The following is a 19,630-nucleotide window of genomic DNA, read 5'->3' on the forward strand; positions in this document are numbered from 1 at the left end:
ACCAGTGTCTGTGCACCTATAGACGCTTGGATTTAGGTGTGGGGAGGAAGTATGGCTACTTGCAGAAACACAGTTTCTAGATAGCAAAGTGATTGTGGTCACACTTGGAATGGGAGACAGCTCTTCTTACCTCTAGGTCTGAGAACATTTCCTGGTAGAAAACATCTGTCCAAACCCACTGGGAAGGCGACATGGGACAGAAAAACCAGGCGAGGCTGGCATCAGAGGTCCAAAATGGAGTGAGGAGAACAGATCCATTACAAGGTGGTCAGGTCACGGGTCTTCAGGTAGAGAAGGCTAGCTACATGAGTACTTTAGGCAGAGTAACAGAGGGTAGCAGGCTTTTGATGCACTATGCACAGCTGTCCGGGAGTGGTCACTGGAGTCAGTGGGTCCCCCACAGGGAAGTATGTCAGCAACATTCACATGCAATGGCATAGTCTTGGGAAGCCAAGCCTGCTGAACAAAGTTGCCCAGTGCTCCTGCAAAGGTGACTGTCTCAATATAAAGGTGGGACACAGCTGCCTGGAATTCCACCAGAATATAAAATAACCCTTTCTAGAAATGTAAATCAAAACCACGATGAGATATCACAACACATCTGCTAGAAAGGCTATTACCAAAACAAAAACCAACCAAACAAAAAAACCCCAAGATATAACAAATGCTGGCCAGGATGTGGAGAAAAGAGAACCCTTATGCACAGTTGGTAGGAATGTAAATTGGTGCAGTCACTATGGAAAGCAATATGGAGTTTTCTCAAAACATTATATATAGAACTACCATATGATCCAGCAATTCCATTTTTGGGTATACATCTGAAGGAAATGAAATCACTATCTTGAAGAGATATCTGCACCCCTCATGTTCACTGCAGTGTTACTTACAATAACCAAGACGTGGGAACAACCTAGGTGTTCACTGACAGATGAATGAATAATGAAAATGTGATATATACATATAGTGGAATATTGTTCAGTCATAAAAAATAAGGAAATCCTGCCATTTGCAACAACATGGATGAAACTTCAGGGCATTAGGTTAAGTGAAATGAGTCAGACAAAGACAAATACCGTATGATTTCGCTAGAGCTAGGATGAAGTGGAGTGAGAGTTGGAAGCAGAAGCCCTAAAAAAGTGTGGGCACATCACCAGCCCTGACTCTGTTTTCTTGGCAAAATCATCAGTTTGGAAGGTTTGGTGAGTTTGGAGCTATGCCAAAAGTCCCTCCCCATCCTGGGCAGAACCTATAGGTATTGGTGGCATTTCATGCTGGGTGGAGTCATTGAGTAGGGGCCTTACTTACTTCTAGAAGAAGGCTCAGATAAACTTGGGCAGTAGAGTGCCCTGCCAGAAGACTCCTCTTTTTCTGGCACAAGCAGAAGGGTGCCCCAAGAGTTCTCTTTCCTTTCCCCAAATGCGGAGCTTAGAATTTCCTGATACAATTGCATCTGAAGGAGAGAGGGTTGGTACCTGGGTGGTCTGAACTTTCTTAATTGATTCAGAGACTGTGGTAATGCTAAAGGTTTGGTGGCCGTGGTAGGGGAGCCTAGGGGATATTAGCTTCTGGCTGAATCCAGCTGTTAACTGCAGTTGGAATTCCTGGCACCTGAGGACACTGCTGGAAGAGAAAGTGCTGGGGAGCATTGGAGATCAAGGCTACTCAGGAATCAGCTAGCACAGTCCAAAGTGGGGGCAAGCAAAGGAAACAGAAATTTGCATGTTTTCCTGAAACAAAAGAGCTATATATGACAACAGGAGGTAGTTCTGATAGGCAAATCGGAGGTGAGCCTGAAGAAACTCCCTTGAAGCATTGGTACAATGCCATGGATGATGCCTTTATTAAGGGCTGAGAGCCAATTCCTGAACACGCCTTCAAGGTGGAGAGGGGAGGGGCCTGATCCTCATCCCTAGCTCCTATCTGACAGAGGGACTGGACTGGACACTTGGGGGGGTACCTGAGTCCTTGCCCAAGAAGGGGAACATCAGTCTGAAGGGACACAAGTGGCAGCAGGATCTGGTTCTAGGCCAAGGGGCTGGCAGGTTGGATGGGGACCAAAGTGGAGTAGGGACTCAGGGAGAATCTCAATTAGACAAACGGGTCACACATGGGGCAGTGCCAGGCCCAAGGCAGGGACTAAATCTACTCCAAAGGGAAGAGCAGCAACTAGGCACTGACATAGAAAATATTTCTGCTAGAGTTTTAAGTCCTCAGTGAACAGTGAACAAGTATAGACCAAGTACAGTGTATACAAATATATAGTGAACACGTATTAGTTTTTGTTGTTGCTGCCGTTACTGTTTTCCTTAAACAGAACCTTAGAAGTGATAACTGCAACACCTGTGAATGCAGAGGCTCTGTGAATCAGTCCATGGCCCTGAGGGCACACAGAAGACCTTCCAAACAGGAATTCTAATCTTTACTCACACCACTCTCGGTCCACATGAATTCATGTGAACTTTTTTTTTTTTTTTTTGGCGGTACGCAGGCCTCTTACTGTTGTGGCCTCTCCCATTGCGGAGCACAGGCTCCGGACGCACAGGCTCAGTGGCCATGGCTCACGGGCCTAGCTGCTCCACGGCATGTGGGATCTTCCCGGACTGGGGCACAAACCTGTGTCCCCTGCATCGGCAGGCAGACTCTCAACCACTGCGCCACCAGGGAAGCCTCATGTTAACTTTTATGTGAATCTCGTGTCTAGCACTCCCGAACTTCTGGGAGTATCTCTCCTTCCTAAGCCAGAAGATCTCTCTCTCTCTCATCCACCCGTCCTCGCTCACTGCTTTGTGCTTCCGCTGTGCTACGTGCTTCCACTGCCACAGACAGCCTGAAGAGTGTGGCTGTCTTCCCCCGAGTTGCCTTTTCCTTTCTCTTGTCCTAGGAGTCTGATTCTAAGCCACTCTGCCTAATATAGGTGTCACAGAAGTCTAGAAACCCTTGTGACTTGGTCCAGAGTCTCCAAAGAGAGTGGGGGAGAGATGGATAGGCTTAGTGAAGAGATTTCTACAGAGCCATTTTTCCAATTAATGATTAGTTTTCTAAATGAGTTTAAAAAAAAAGAACCAAATTTTTAAGTTCGCTCTTTACTGTTCTATTCATATAAACGGCCTCAGGGGGATTCCCTGGCCGTCCAGTGGTTAGGACTCTGTGCTTCCACTGCCGAGGGCCTAGGTTCGATCCCTGGTTGGGGAACTAAGATCCCACAAGCCGAGCAGCAAAAAACAAAAACAGAACAAAACAAAACTGGCCTTAGGTCTCTGGTGGGGTAATATACACACATAGAGAAATGTGTGCTTGTATATGCATATTTACCCTTATATGTTACCAGTTCTCTGTGGTCAAAGAGCTCATCACCTTTTCCAACCTGGGAGCCTCACTGCTTTGATTCCTGCTGATGCTCCTCCCAAAAAGTCTACATTACTAGTCTATAAAGACTCATAATCTATTATTTTCTTCGGTTCTTCATGGGAACTAAAGATAATAGCTGCCTTTTTGCTTAACATACTTGTCTCCTAGTCTCACTGCAGCCCATATTTGCTTTTATTTTTTAGCGAATTATGAACATGTAGTCAATAAGTGGGAGACATAGGTGCTTCTGAATTCTCATACGTGTGGCACAGACAGTCACTTTGGGGATTGCAGTAGATTACAGACAATGCCCCTCCTTTTAGAAGACTATAATCAGAACTATTTTCCCCTAAAAATTGAATGTATGAGCCACTTGCTTTATTCTAATAAAAGTCTCTGGATTGCAACTGTGTTTTGTTGCTCTTGGTATAGATTTAGACCAAAATTAAGTGGATATTTACCTCTGATATATTCATCAATGAGCTTTAAATTAACCTTCAGTTTCCTAGCAGTTGGATCAAAGTCACAAATATTCTCGACTAAGTATTGGTTAACGTACTGTGAACAAAGAACAAAAGTTATGGAATCATCAACAAGTGGAAGTAGAGTGCCCAATTCATCAGTTTACATAATTCCATTTATATACACTTCAAAACAGGCAAAACCAGTCTATGGTGTTAGAAGTCAGGATTCTGGTTACCCGAGGGTGACTGTGTATGTGTGTGTGTGTGTGTGTGTGAGAAGCTGGTGATGGGAGAGGGTACGGTACAGAGGACGGCTTTGGGGATGCCACTAATGTTCTGTTTCTTGATCTAGGTGCCTGTTACAAATGTTCATTGTGTAAAAATTCTTGCCTTTGTATACTTAGGATTTGTGCAATTATGATTTGTATATCTAAACTTGTGTAGGATATTTTTCAATAAAGTGTACTTAAAAAAAAACTTACCAGTTTACACTGATTCCAATTTCCTAAGTCACTTGATAATTCCAATTCTGGATGAAAGAACAAGATAATCCCTTTTAGGATGTCTTGTACTAGTCTTATGTTGGCTTCCAACTCCTGAGACTGGCTGTCTGGTGATTTTGGCTCTGCCAGAAGATCATAATCATAGAGCAACAGTGACACAAAGTCCATGGAGGTAAGCAGCCGGAGGCACTGTTGTAGCTCTTTCAGCATGACTCGGAAGAAGAGAATGCCTGCCCGCTGGACTGCTCCCACATTTTCAATTTCTGGAATGATAGAATGACATCCCACATTGTTGTTTAGTACACACACTACTTTTTAATAGGATTCTGAACATAATATAGTAAAACTTTTTTTTTTCTTCAGGAAAAAGAAGACCATATCCTATGGTTTTAAACAATCAGTTTCTCTAGTCACGAAATCAAAAGGCAAAAATGGAATTACACCTGGTGAAGTTCACAGGAAGAGGCTTTGAGGAAATGTGGAAACTTTTTTGGAGTTAGATCTTGGTTTGAATACCTACTTTCCCCCTTATTGGTTCTGCGGTCTCTCTGAGCCTCCTTTTCATTTTCTGTGAGGATAGAGCTAATCCCTACTTCCCTGTTGAGCTGTGGGAATTACAGGAGATGGTATATGTAAAAGTGCTTAGCCCCAGGTCTTACACATAGTGGATGCTCAAAAGACATGAGTTTTCTTTTCTTTTTTCTTCTTCTCCCACACTGTGTAGTGGCTAGAAACCTTTCAGTTTTACCCCACCAGAGTGTTACTCTACTAATTCTGGTCATTCCATTCTAGGCAGCCAAAGGTTTCCATGCTTCCTTCTTCCCTCCCTTCTGCCCAAACTGATTTTGTGCTAAGGGTAGCCTAGTGGATGTGGAATCATAAGGACCGGGGGCCTGTACTTGGTCGTGCACTAGCTTGCTATTGGACTTTTGTTTTGACGGGCGTTAGCTTCTTTATCTGTAAAATGAGATGTTCTGAAGAGTTAGCACTGTGTAATGTACTGAAAAGAGCACCCAAACTGGGGTGCAAATCCAGCCTTCACCACTTGTTAACTATGTGATTTGGTGCAAGTTGTTTCTCTGAACTTTACTTTCCTCATCTGTAAAATGAAATAATCACCATTCACCTCATAGAGTTATGGTAAGGACCAATTGAAATAACATATTTAAAGTGCTTGACACATGATGTGACATTTAATATTGGGCTGGCCAGAAGGATCATTCGGGTTTTTCCATAAGATGTTACAGAAAAACCCAAATGACCTTTTTGGCCAACCCAATAAATGCTACTTGTATATTGCCTTTATGAGTCCTTCCAGTTCTAAAACCATGACTCTAGCCAAGAAAATGTGATTCCTTACCCTTTGCTAGAATTTATAGCCCATACTCATCAGCCCAAGACTGCAAGAAGGAAATCCTTCCATGTGGAAAGATCTATATATTGCAACAGTTCATTTTAGAAAATGCATCCTGCATTGCATTGTCTGTGATTTCCCCAAAACTTTTTAAATCCATGAATTCAGATGGTCGCCACATGTACAATACCTAAGATATAGTTTTTCTTTATTTCTCCAGATAATTCGCCCAGTATTTCATTGCAGGCAACTTGGATCACCTTCGTCATTTTCTGTAGATCTTTAAATTCTCGATACAACAACATCTTACTCCTGCCAATGTTAACATCAAGAGCTCCCAAAGCTTCTCCTGTTCTCTCACGAAGTGGAACTACTATGTGGTTTTCTCCACAGACAGAGGCCAAAACAACTTCTGAACTGTCTGTACACTTAAAGAGGAAATCTCTGAAACCAAAACCAAATAAGCATAAGGATATAAAACAACAGCCTGTTCATAACATTCCACCCAAACATACTGAATCATCTTCTCTTGTGCCTACTACACTCCAGCCGCACCAGCCCTTGTTGCTGTTTCGTCTGCCTGGACCACTCCACCCCTTGAGTTCACAGGGGTCTTTCCCTCAGCTCCTCATAGAGAAGCCCTCCCAGACCCCACAATCTAAAATAGCTGCACCTGAGTCTCGCTCCACCCTAATACTCTGCCTTATTGTTTTTACTATATACTTATCCTTATCTGAGGGTATTTGTTTTTTGTTTAAATATTGTCCAATACGTATTGGTTGAATGCCTGAAGGAACAATGAGCGTGTTAGGTCAGGTGCCCTAGAAGCAGAGCCTGAGAAAAGGGATGCTCTGTGCAAATGATTTATTGAGGGAGTGCTCTCAGGAGAAACCTGTAAGGGTCTGAGAAAAGCACGATAGGCAAGGGGGAGGAGCTAAGCAAGAATGTGATTTCAGGTGAACTCTAGCCTCAGTCTGATCCCAAGGGGAGCTCTGGAAGGCAAATTGTGCCCAGACTCTGCTCCACCTTGAGGCAGGGGAGAGGCCTTTTGTCAGTCATTAGAGCTCTAATCTGCTTGGGTTGTGTGTGGAGAGGGTGTTTACAGAACTCTTAGGCACCTCCTGGTGAGAGGCTCCCATTGCTCAAGGGTGCTCCTCCAGAGAAAGTTACAGTGTAAGTCATTAGCAGTAGGACCTGGCCCCTCGCAGAAGGTACATGGGGATCTGGGCAGGGCACCTGCTTCAGTGAGGGACCTGCGGTTTTCATAGAAATGTAGTGGCTTCTTTTTTCTCTAGTGAGGTATCTCTTTTTATCTCTTTCTCTCTTTCCCCATCTACATGATATTGAGTGTATCTTTTTTTTTTTTTGGCCGAACTTTGGCATGCAGAACTTCCTTAACCAGGGATCAAACCCCCGCCCTCTGCAGTGGAAGCCCAGAGTCTTAACCACTGGACCATCAGGGAAGTCCTTACATGATATTGAGATGTCATTCCTTTGAGGTATTTGTAAAAATGTTGGTGCTTTGCATAGCCTCAAAAGCACGTTGAGGGAATTCCCTCGTGGTTAGGATTCCGTGCTTCCACTGCAGGGGACAGGGGTTTGATCCCTGGTCGGGGAACTAAGATTCCATATGCTGCAGGGCATGGCCAAAAAAAAGCACACTTATAGTTCATAACATCAATCCTATGATGATAGGGAAGGTTATGTCCTTCTTTTGCTATTCCTACCCCTTGCTGCAGCTGAGCCATCACTTTGTGTCTTTATGATAACCATAGTAATGATGCATCATGCTAAGCTTTCTTGGTCAACAGAAGTCCTCAAAAAGCACCTGCTCTGGGCTTCCCTGGTGGCGCAGTGGTTGACAGTCCGCCTGTCGATGCAGGGGACATGGGTTTGTGCCCCAGTCCAGGAAGATCCCACATGCCGCGGAGCGGCTGGGCCCGTGAGCCATGGCCGCTGAGCCTGCGTGTCCGGAGCCTGTGCTCCGCAACGGGAGAGGCCACAACAGTGAGAGGCCCACGAACCACAAAAAAAAAAAAAATAGCACCTACTCTAAGTTACACACAGAAATCCGAGGTTATAAGTCTGGATGTTACAAGGACTCCTGTAGAACTCTTGACCAGCACAAGGAATAACTGTATGGAAAAGAGCTTAAAACTGAATGAACATTCTGGTATGAGGCCAAACTGAAATTGAATTAACATAGGTACTTAAATGTCAAATTAGCCTACTAGTCTGAGATAGGTTACCGCCTATTCAACTATGCTGACCCTCTAAGAAGCAGTGGTCCCTTTTTGCAAAAGATGTATTCTAGTTAAGATCTGTTTTGCATCTGTCCACAGTTTAATAGTCTTTGCATTCCACAGGTGAGAGGCATTCAAGGTTATCTAGAACTGGGGGTTTATTAAAGGCAACATTCTTTGCCTCCTCCCCATCTTTGCCCCAGACTGTCTTCTTTAAATAAAAAATACAAGTCCACAGGCTAGTTAACATTAAGAGGATGAGCTCTGATTAAGTGATGTGGGTGTATTTTTCATAACCATGGTGGGTTTTTGTTAATTCCATGTTTACAGGACAATTATAGAAAATAAAACACTAAATTGAAATCTGTTTTAAAAAGGACTTGAGGGGGAAAGGACCCAGGCAGACAAAGGTCTGCAGTAATTTTTCTTTAAAACCCAATCAGAATGAGAGCCAGTGTATATTAATAAGAGGCAGAAGCTGGCAGTCAAACAAAACAGACCATGAGGTATGTCTCATACCTGAAGATGCAAGTCTTCCTAAAGATGATAGGGGGATTCCTGTGGATTTCTGTTAGACCCAGGTGCCCTGTGACCATCATATTTCGTAAAACATAGTCTGAATCCTTGAAAAGAGGCAGAGATATCATTAGAGAAAGGAGTACTTAGACTTCATACTCTCTCTCTTTTTTAAAAAATATTTATTTGTTTTTGGCTGCATCAGGGTCTTAGGTGTGGTGCATGGGCAGCGTGCGTGCTCTTCGTTGTGGCGCGTCGGCTTCTCTCTAGTTGTGGTCTGTGGGGTCAGTAACTGCAGTGCACCAGTTTAGTTGCCCCGAGGCATGTGGGATCTTAGTTCCCCGACCAGGGATCAAACCCCTGTCCCCTGCATTGGAAGGCAGATTCTTAACCACTGGACCACCAGGAAGTCCCCCAGACTTCATACTCTCATTAAGACTTTTGGGGACAAATAAATAGAAAAAAATTAGAAAAGCTTAGGTAATATAAAATGTTTTTCAAATTATAGGTTAAGGTCAATATAATTTTGAGCCACAATGATGCCAAACACTTGGGCCTCAAGGTTTGGGTCTCAGAAATTTTTTTTTCCTATCCTCACTCATTCTGTGGGTCATCCCATCCAGCCTCATGACTTTTGTTTTGTTTTGGTAAAATATACACAGCATAATATTATCATTTTAACCATTCATAAGTGTGCAATTCAGTGGGATTAAATACAGTCACAATGTGTAACCACTCGAGTAGTTTTAAATATAATTTATTTACCAGTCTGGATTTCTCCCAAACACTAAGCTCATATAACCAACTGCCTATTCAATATCTCCACTTAGATGTCTAACAGACATTTCAAATTATATTTTAAAAAAATCTTTTTCAATTTATTAGGTAAGAAATTATCTTCTACTTAACTTTGTATTTATTTCATTATGAGAACAATTGAACATTTTTTCCCATGTTTATTGACCATTTGCATGAGGTTTTTTGTTTAAATAAAATGGTCCTTTGCTTATTTTTATTTTGGATTTTCAAAATCTCATTGACTTTTATATAACACTGTTAATCCTTTGTCAGATATGTGGCAATTAGTTGTGTTTATAACTTTGATGCAGGAAAGTTTTACATTTTTATGTCATCAATGTATCAACCTCGCTTTAATCATTTCAATCTTTGAAATAGAATCAGCCATCCTTCCTCAGACCATGGCTGTAAATTCCCTCCTATCCTTCATTTTCTTAGCTATTCTCATGCATTTATTCTTCTTCCAAATGAAGATTAAAATCATTTGGCCAATTAAAAAAATCATGCTGGAATTTATCTTGGAATTTTGTTAAATTTAAAAACAATTTTGGTAAGAAATTATATTTTTAAAAAGTGGTCTTCTTGTGAAAATAATCATGATATGACTTTTTAACTTTATGAAAAAAATTTATGTCCCTTGGTAAAGTTTGTAGTTTGCTTCAGGTAGGACCTAAGCGTGATGGAGTGAAGTGGGGGGAATGTTCTGGGCAGGGTAACAGCATTTTTGAAGTCCCTGAGGTTAAAAAAAAAAAAAAAGGTTTCGTGACTTCCCTGGTGGTCCAGTGGTTAAGAATCTGCCTTCTAATGCTGGGGTTGGGGGTTTGATCCCTGGTCGGGGAACTAAGATCCCACATGTGGTGGGGGAACTAAACCTGCGTGCCACAACTAGAGAGCCCGTGTGCTGCAACTAGAGAGAAGCCGGAAACAAAGAGCCTGCGCACTGCAACGAAGACCCAGCACAGCCAAAATAAAAGAAAAATTTTTAAAAAGGTTTCTATTATGTATGGTGGGATGTGAAACATTAATTGTGGTATTGTATACCACCCTCCTCCCCACTCAAGCAGAAAGTTTGTGCTGCCTAAGAAAAGAAATGTGGAGAGGTGGAAAGCAGAAATCACCTGCTAATCTCTTTTTTCAAAAGCCTACTTGATATAACTTAAGATAGCAAACCAGGCACATGTTAGACCTCAGGAAAGTAAGAGACTGAGGTCTTGGTCTCCTTGCTGGCTGTCAGCTGGGGGCTGCCCTTAGCTCCTAGCGACCTTGGGTCTTTGTACAGCTTCAGAACCAGCAACAGAGTGTCAACTCTCTCACACTGCCATCGCTCTGACTCTTCTTCCATCTTTTCACCTTTCAGGGACCATAGCCAGAAAAGGTTATCTGCTTTTAAGGACACGTATAATCGATAGGGCCTACCTGGCTAATCCAGGACACTCTCCCTTTCTCAAGGTCCTTAATACTAATCATGTCTGCAAAATTCCTTTTGCCACTAAGGTAACATATTTACAGGTTCCAGGAATTAGGATATGGACGTCTTGGTGAGGGGAAACATTATTCAGCCTACCACAGTTAAATATTTAACAAATTCGGTGCTCCAAAGAAATAGTTAGACATAGGTGCTTTGGGGTGATAAACTAAATAAATAATAATAATAATGATATTTATTATTATTCACAATAAAAGAGATAGCCTGAGTTTCATATCTAAGAGAAATTGAAACTCCTATGTTCCCTCATTTATAGTTATTGTCAAAAGAGTGAGAACTCTTTTTCCTCCATGACTCTGTACCTTACAGAAACATGGGCATGAGGTGAGGTGGGATGTCTCAGAATCTACTTTATAATTTGTATCAGTCAGGATGTCAGGAGGAAGCAGATGACACACCAGTACTGGCTAATTTGAAGAGAGTTTAATAAAGGGACTATTTATGAAAGCATGGGCAGTACTTAGAATCCCAGGCCTAGTAACAATGGGGAGCTGCTACCACTTTTAGCCTGAAGAGGCAAGGGATGGAAGCAATTACTGGAACTTGGAGAAGACAGGAGAGGGAGAGGGCCACTTGACTAAAGGTACAGTGGCCTTTAGTCGAAGAACACAGTTAACCCACAGCAACCTGGCAGAGGGGAGAGCCAAAAGCAGAAGGAGAGCCTCCCTCTCCTTCTACCCACCAGTCTCCTACTGGTGCCTCTCATTGGACAATCCCAAGAAGAAGCTAAAGGCCAAGGAGTCCATTGATTCAGTCTACTTTCTGAGGTACAGAGCAAGCTGGAGAAGAGAGGAGAGTAGATCTGGAGGGGCTGCATAAAGTAAGGGAGAGGCTTATTAAGTTACCATAGTTGAATGCTTTAAAAAAAGGTATCCCTACAGCCATCCTCAGCCACTTTTAACATCAAAACCTCACCTAGTATCTCCCACCTAGGACAAACCCCTGACTACAGGCTTGGACAGGCTGTACTGGTCTCTACCTGGCCGTGACCCCACCCAGACCCTGGCTGCTGAGTGGTCCTCCTCTCCCCGTCGGGATATGGTCTCCACCTCCATAAGATGGCCTTGGGTCAGATGGATAGTGACCCTTGTGGTCTTGTCCACAGCATTACAATTCTGAAACTACACGCCCCTTCAGCTGCGCTTCTTGCTGACTGCTATAGGCGATGTTAACCTTCTTCATGGGCCCTAGGTGCTGTTTCTCTGAGGGCTCCAACAAAGTGCTTAGACGCTGGCCAAGTGGAATGCTCCCCAGACCACACACGCTATGGCCCCACTGTGTCTGTGGCCTATGGGACCTGGTGGTCTGCCCCCTATACTGAGAGGTTCTCACCGCCGCCCACCCAACACATACACACCAGGTGGTCCGCCCCAGTTCAGAAGGCACTTGAAGGCTCCCACCCCCACCCCACCCCAGGAGCAGCACCCACAACTAGGCATTCTCCACCTCCTTGGCCTGGTCACCCCATCAGAGAGCTCTGTGATTCTGCCCTCTTTAGCCAAGGCCTCATCAGCTTGATCCAGCCACTGAAGGAGGGAAGCGGGGACCTGGAGGGAAGGAAGGAAAAGAAGCCAAAAAGGAAGGGGAGAGACACCTGTGGGACGGCCAGGTAAAGGACTGAAAGACAATCAACGTGTTGCCACCACCTGATCAGGCACCGTGCAGAATAGTTTAGCCTTCTTGAAACGAAGACCCCTTTCCATCCATTCTTATCACATGAAAAATCCTAACATTAACATTAAGTGTAAAGAAGCAAAGCAAACATTCATCAAAAACTCATCACATTGTAGATAGGGAGTCTTTTTTTTTCTTTTTTTGATTGGCGTGATATAAGGTGTCCTTCCAAAACAGGGGTGCCTCATCCCTTCCCAGTTCACCCATATGATCCTGGTGGGGTCTGCCAGTTACTGTAAATTTCCCACCCTGGCCAGGAGGGGCATATCTCAGGATAGATCAAAACGAGTTTTCTTTCCTTGGTTTTTCCAAATTGGAACAGGAAAGAAAAATTCTTCTTTAGTTACTAAGCATCAGGCTTGCCCTGTAGAAAAAAACCTGTCTTTAGCCAGAAGGGCAAAGCCAAAGTGCAGAGGGAAGCAAACGTGAGAACTGGGAAGAGAAATAACATGAGAGAGCCCAGATGGTCATCCCGGAAGCCAGCCTGACTCCTGCCCCTTCTTCATTTGGTTACCTGAGCTAATGAATCTGCCCCCCTTTGCCTAAGGCAGTTTGATGGATTTCTGCCACTCACAGCCAAGGATCTTGAGTTGGGGTCATAGCATAATAGCTAACTGAATATGCTTTAAAATACGAGCAAGACAATAGTATCTAGAAACTCTGTTAACCTGGGGCGGTCTAACACTGCCCAGCCTTGCCTACCTTCGCTGGGCTAGGCTCAGTGAAGTATGTAGTGATGGCAGTGATGCTGGATGTGATGTTGTAGAGCCAGCTGATGCCAGTGATCACAACATGCAGGATATGCTCTCGGCTGTGGACGTAGTGATAGGCAGTACTAAAAACATGGGCAACTCCCTGTAGAGACAGAAAATTTAAATTGCCTTTTCTATTTAAAACACCAAAATAATTAGTAATGCATCAATTGGATTATCTTTTTAATTGATAATCTACTTCCTACAAATTATTCATCAATTCTCAAAAGGCAGTGTTCCAGATTCTACTATGAAAAAAGGATCAATCACAGTGAAATCAAAAGTAAGGAGAGATCTACCATAAGATCAACCTAACTTACTGTGTTTCCTGACAATCATCCAGTGAAATCTGTGATATGTGCTATCAGAAAATAGTGTCAGAAGAACAAGATAAACTTTGAAATGAGAAAAAAAGGTTTAAAAGCCAAGAACTGATGCCAACCTTGGACAGATGGGTAAGAGCTGCCCTGATCTGATGCAATATTAATGTCTGCATCTTTACAATGCTACTGTCATCAGATCAGCAAGCAGTACAGGTGTGCTGGGTTCCAAGGCCTGCAACACGCTAGAGTACACCATCGTCTTAGATACGTAAAGAGAGCCTGTTCTACAGAGAAGGGACGGGAAGTCCTTAGAACCCATCTGTGGTCTTCTTGTCAAGAAACTCTAGGAACCAAAAATTCTTCAAAAATATCTGCATTTTATATTAGGACCCAAGGCATCTAAGGGTAACCCAGGAGCCTTTACCTCCAAGGGCTAGAGAGTCAATTTGGAATTCACTTTGACATATTCTCTAATAAGACCATAAATAGTTCACCTACTGATAGCTCCATACTCTTCCATTTTGCTTCTTAATATCTTCACATGATTCTTATTGTTAAAAAAGATGAAACTTATTATTAAAAAAGATGTCCAGGGAAAATGATTCTACCACTTTCCTCAGTTGTACATCCAGTAAATGAGAGGAGAAAAATTTAAATAATGGTAAATAAACATCAAGAGCATACAGGGGAACAAATGATAGCAACTTCCTGATTGCTGCTATGTCCCAGTCCATTGCCTCCATAAAGGTTTTCAATCTTCCTTCACTGAAATTTCTATTCATAAAATTAAATTTAAATGCTTGTAGAAATGGTCCAGTTACTTTATAGTCTTAAAAGTGCCTCTCCTTTTTGAGATCTAACATGAAAACACGAATACTCGAGAAACATTTAGGCTTTTCCTTCATTTTTTATCCTCAAAAATTATAACATTGAAGTAAGAACTATAGGAAGGCATATCATATTTAGAACCACTTGTGGAAACAGCAAAGGATTTCAAGGTACCACTATTAATAAAACATTAATATGTCCCTTCTAAAAGTTCATTCCTACTTTTTGGGTTTTAGTTAGTAGTCTAATAGTTGGATTTCAGTTCTATAGCAGAAAATGCTGTTCCTATGATTAATGCAATCAGACACATATTAACAATCTTCCCAGACAGGCTGAGACATAGATGGACAACTGAGGCTGAGTCCTTCCATGTGTAATGGGGAGCCTCTCCAAAGACTGATACAAGTATGATGACACTATCTGTATACATAGCTTCACTTTCATCTTTGTTTTTTAAAAAGTATAGAAGGAAAGACTTCCCTACCACAGACCTTGAAGAATTTTTCTGTGCCTTACCTGATAGAATTTGATCTCATGGGGTAGGAAGATGTTTATTTTCTGGGGATCTCTTAAGGTGTCGACAGCCAAGACCCCAAAGATCCTCATATATGCATCCTGAAGAGGCAGAGCCAGGAATGACCCATTTTGATCGTTCTTCTTGCGGGAATGGTTCCAGAAAAAGATGTTCCCATGGTTCTGAACTTGGGGGACGTGTATTGGCTTCCCTTCATCCACTACTGTAAAGCTGAGAAATAGGAATATGAGGATGGGAGAAAGGCAACAGGAGGGGGCTTTAGATTAAACCATGCAGGAAACTAGATCCAACCATTCATAATCATTAGTATTATATGTCAGAGAAGTGGACTCAGATAAAATTACCAGTTAGGAGAGTCTGACTTGAGAGAAAGATTTAAAAAATAAGCTTAATGGTGTGTATATAGAAGAAGAAAGATGTTGCTCAGAAAAAAATGAGGATGGATGAGCCAGATACAGTCAGATAGGGGGACACGATGGAAAGTGCAAGGAATTAATAGCGATTATATTGTTATAATGGTTGCAATATCCAGCTGCATTTGATGTGGGACTCTAAATGTTGTTGGGGAAAGACTGCTACAAAGGAAAATAATATCAATAAAAGTTGACATAGAGTAAAAAAAAAAAGCTTAGATCATAACAGAGAAAACATATATAAAAAGGATGCAGGAGACATAACTTACAGAGTAGGCAGAAATAATTGAACTGAAACTGTGAAGCAGAGTCCTTACATGGAAAATTAATGCCTAAGAGTGAACTCTAGAAACAACCAGGTGAAACCATCCAAGACTGGAAACCCATCACCTCCTGCTCTAGAAAGTTTGGTGATCTGAGGCATTTCTCTCTTGGGCAGCTAACTAGGATTTCAATGCTAGTTTACTTCACAAAAGGAATTATTTTTTTTAGAAGGGTGAAACCAACCTCTTCAAGATATTCTTACCTGATCCCCTTCATGTCCCTGTAGAGCACTTTGTTCAGTACAAATGGAGCATCGTCTAAAGTACAAGCTATGTTCCTCAATAGAACATTCCCTCTATCAGGCAGTAGTAGGTTTTCTTCTAAGAGGGAAATGTGAGCACTGATCTTCTTATTTCCATGGGCTTCAGCATCCTATGGCAGAATGTTTCTGACCATTTATTTGCCAATAGCCAAAGAGCTATTCTCTTAATCATGTCTCCCTTCATTAGCCAGTTTGTGTATCTGAACCCGATAATTTAACTTTCCTGAATAAATGATGCAGATATTACCATTCATAGGCAGTGGGGGAAAAGCTGACACCACAGCTGTTCCTGAAACCTGAGATTTAGTGAGTGGAATAGATATACACTATGTCAATCAGACTAGTTTACTTAAAAAAAAAAAACCTGCCAGGTCTACTTAAATTTAGAGGTTTACAACTTGGATCCCTTTGAACCATACTCATGTTGTATGGGCTTCAGTTAAAAGTACTTATTTTAGAGGGCAACAAGATGACTTCATTTCATTCATATTTCTTAACCATCTACTATGATGTGAATATGGGAAAAAATGCTCTCAAGAAATTCTTAACATTGTTTGGCTATGACATTTGATTTACATCATTTCAGGAAAGGATTACTTGGGGATACAGATTGCAGACTTTACTCAACTACTATTTCTAATTAAAATAACTGAGAATTCTCTGTACCTAAAATATTATAACAATATTATATGTTAACACATATATTAAATATGCCCATAAATTGGGGACATGAGAGACACTTTCTCTGATATTTGTCTCCTCTTTCTATGTACTTGGGTTTGCTCTTTGTGCTTTTCTTTTCCCTTCTGCCTTGATTCCTCCTTTTCTACATAGAAGATCAATAGGCTAACTAACAAAGATGTAATAAGATGTATCTTAGGGTGGGCTTCCCTGGTGGCGCAGTGGTTAAGAATCTGCCTGCCAACGCAGGGGCCATGGGTTCGAGCCCTGGTCTGGGAAGATCCCACATGCCGTGAAGCAACTAAGCCCGTGTGCCACAACTACTGAGCCTGCGCTCTAGAGCCTATGAGCCACAACTACTGAGCCCGTGTGCCACAACTACTGAAGCCCACACGCCTACAGCCCATGCTCTGCAACAAGAGAAGCCACCGCAATGAGAAGCCCGCGCACTGCAACAGAATAGCCCCCGTTCACCGCAACTAGAGAAAGCCCACACACAGCAATGAGACCCAACACAGTCAAAAATAAATAATTTTAAAAAAAAGATGTATCTTAGGGTACTGCAGATCTCTGAAGCAAGTTGGAGCAATATCTCTTTTTCTTGATTGTCCTCCTGTTGTTGGTCACATCATTTCCGACTATATTGGAAAATTCAGCCATTCAGGAGATGATTCCCATAATCAAGTGCTGCTATTTAGCTGAGATGAATGACATAGTTTCCCTGGATCAATGGAAGCTGTGATATATGTAGAAGACAGCCATGCTATTTCTGCCTGGAAAGAGCAGCAAGCTGGGAGTGTCTGAGGTGGCAGTAGAGCTGTGGACAGTGGTCCATCCAGGTCATGTATTTTAAGTGACAGGATTCTGTGATAGTCTCAGATTGTTTCTAGGCAGTGCTATGAAATATAGTGTCATGTTGGATTCTACTTTATAATGACTTTATGATTTAAATAGTTCCTTTTAAAACTGACTCTCAAAACATCATGCAAGGGAAATGTAGCTTAAACTGCATGTACGTCTCCTCATGGCTATTTTTTTTTTAACATCTTTCTTGGAGTGTAATTCCTTTACAATGCTGTGTTAGTTTCTGCTGTATAACAAAGTGAATCAGCTATATGTATACATATATCCCCATATCCCTTCCCTCTTGCGTCTCCTTCTTACCCTCCCTATCCCACCCCTCTAGGTGGTCACAAAGCATCGAGTTGATCTCCCTGTGCTATGCAGCTGCTTCCCACTTGCTAGCTATTTTACATTTGGTAGTGTATATATGTCCATGCTACTCTCTTACTTCGTCCCAGCTTACCCTTCCCCCTCCCCATGTCCTCAAGTCCATTCTCTACGTCTGCGTGTTTATTCCTGTCCTGCCCCTAGGTTCATTAGAACCTTTTTTTTTTTTTTAGATTCTATATATATGTGTTAGCGTACGGTATTTGTTTTTCTCTTTCCGACTTACTTCACTCTGTATGACAGACTCTAGGTCCATCCACCTCACTACAAATAACTCAATTTCGTTACTTTTTATGGCTGAGTAATATTCCATTGCATATATGTGCCACATCTTCTTTAACCATTCATCTGTCGATGGACACTTAGGTTGCTTCCATGTCCTGGCTATTGTAAATAGTGCTGCAATGAACATTCCTCACGGTTTTTGTTTTTTGGGGTTTTTTTTGGCGGTACGCGGGCCTCTCACTGTTGTGGCCTCTCCCGTTGCGGAGCACAGGCTCCGGATGCGCAGGCTCAGCGGCCATGGCTCACGGGCCCAGCCGCTCCGCGGTATGTGGGATCTTCCCGGACCGGGGCACAAACCCGTGTCCCCTGCATCGGCAGGCAGACTCTCAACCACTGCGCCACCAGGGAAGCCCACGGTTGTTTTTTAATGTCAGTTTATTGTCTGTTCTAGGCTTATCTGACTTTTGGCACAAATGAAATTAGGAATCCCAAGACATAATTTTATTTCTTATACCTTTCCTCTCTGCTTGCCAACTTGCAATCATTCCAGTTGCAACTTTACTAGGCTTTGGGTCATTGTAAAGTATCGGAGTGAATAAAACATCTATAGCAGCAATTTCTCAAGAGAATTTAGTGTGTTCCTCCTTTGTAACCATTGCACATCACCTATTGTAAGAAAATTTCTCTCTTGTATATCATTTTAGAAAACACACCTGGGTGAGGGCCTTAAAGGTCTCTGCGTACACTGGCTCCAGGGATACCCCACTTGTCTCTGCAGCACGTTGGATTTGGTGCAGCCACTTTTGTCTGGCACAATTTCTCAGACTCTCAACACGGCTCCTTTCTAAAGTATTCATCAGAAACTCCACAACGCTTTCCAGAACTTGATCTTCATTGCCCCTGAGTTCAGATACAACCAATTCTATGTATTTCTGAAACTGTTTGGAAGACAACCTTACTTCGTGACCAGGGTGTGGCTTTGGAAATTGGATGTGTAGTTTAGCTAAAAGACATAAATACAAAACCAAGAACTAATCAAAAGTTCATTCATCTGTGGGGGAAATTTTCATTCTCCTCTCTTACAGCAAATTGAAGCCTCTGACAACTGCTTCCCATGGAAAACCAGGCATATCAAAGGCACCTCAAGTCCACTGGAACATCTTACAGTGACTTCCTATACTGAACTCAAGATGACTCTTATGTCATCTGTTATTGTTTTGTTTTAATTCTACCACTCAGCCAGGTGAAACCGTATAACATCATCCTTAGGTCCCTTAAATTCTAGAATCCATCGTGTCCAACTCCTTCATTTTACCCATGTGGACACCTGACTCTATAGAGGTTCAGTAACTTGCCCATGGTCTTGTGACCATTTAGTGAAAGATCCAGTATTGGAACCCAGCTCTCCTGACCATTGTGTAGTATCTTTTCCTCTGTGGAACATAGTTCTCTGTTATGAAGTTTTCCCATCTTGTAAGTGGAAACCACCTCATTATGCCTTTTGAAGCTTCATTAAGTAAATTGTCTTTGGAGGCAGTCTAAGACAAGTAGTGTAGTATAATGTACAGTTTGTAGAAGGCATAGTTAATGAAGAACACATGACAGTTGATAAACTTAGGTACCTTTGAAGATCAACGTATTGGTTACGTTCATTTCTGAAAGGGTTGAAGA

At 42.2% G+C, this 19,630-nt stretch overlaps 1 protein-coding gene across 1 annotated transcript in view; it reads right to left on the minus strand.

Moving 5' to 3' along the window:
• Positions 1-19,630, minus strand: part of EFCAB5 (EF-hand calcium binding domain 5) — a gene marked incomplete at its 3' end in the record, with an annotated part of 114,038 nt that overhangs the window by 8,336 nt on the left and 86,072 nt on the right. Inside the window, exons 16-23 of the mRNA XM_082678052.1 lie at positions 18,673-18,962; positions 15,764-15,933; positions 14,806-15,034; positions 13,089-13,241; positions 8,432-8,535; positions 5,860-6,113; positions 4,295-4,578; positions 3,810-3,906 (exon numbers count right to left, since the gene is read on the minus strand). Coding sequence (XP_082534178.1) covers positions 3,810-3,906; positions 4,295-4,578; positions 5,860-6,113; positions 8,432-8,535; positions 13,089-13,241; positions 14,806-15,034; positions 15,764-15,933; positions 18,673-18,962 — 1,581 coding nt within the window. The remainder of the gene's footprint in view (positions 1-3,809; positions 3,907-4,294; positions 4,579-5,859; positions 6,114-8,431; positions 8,536-13,088; positions 13,242-14,805; positions 15,035-15,763; positions 15,934-18,672; positions 18,963-19,630) is intronic.

This window comes from Grampus griseus (assembly GCF_964374135.1).
Source record: "Grampus griseus genome assembly, chromosome: 20".
NCBI lineage: Eukaryota > Metazoa > Chordata > Mammalia > Artiodactyla > Delphinidae > Grampus > Grampus griseus.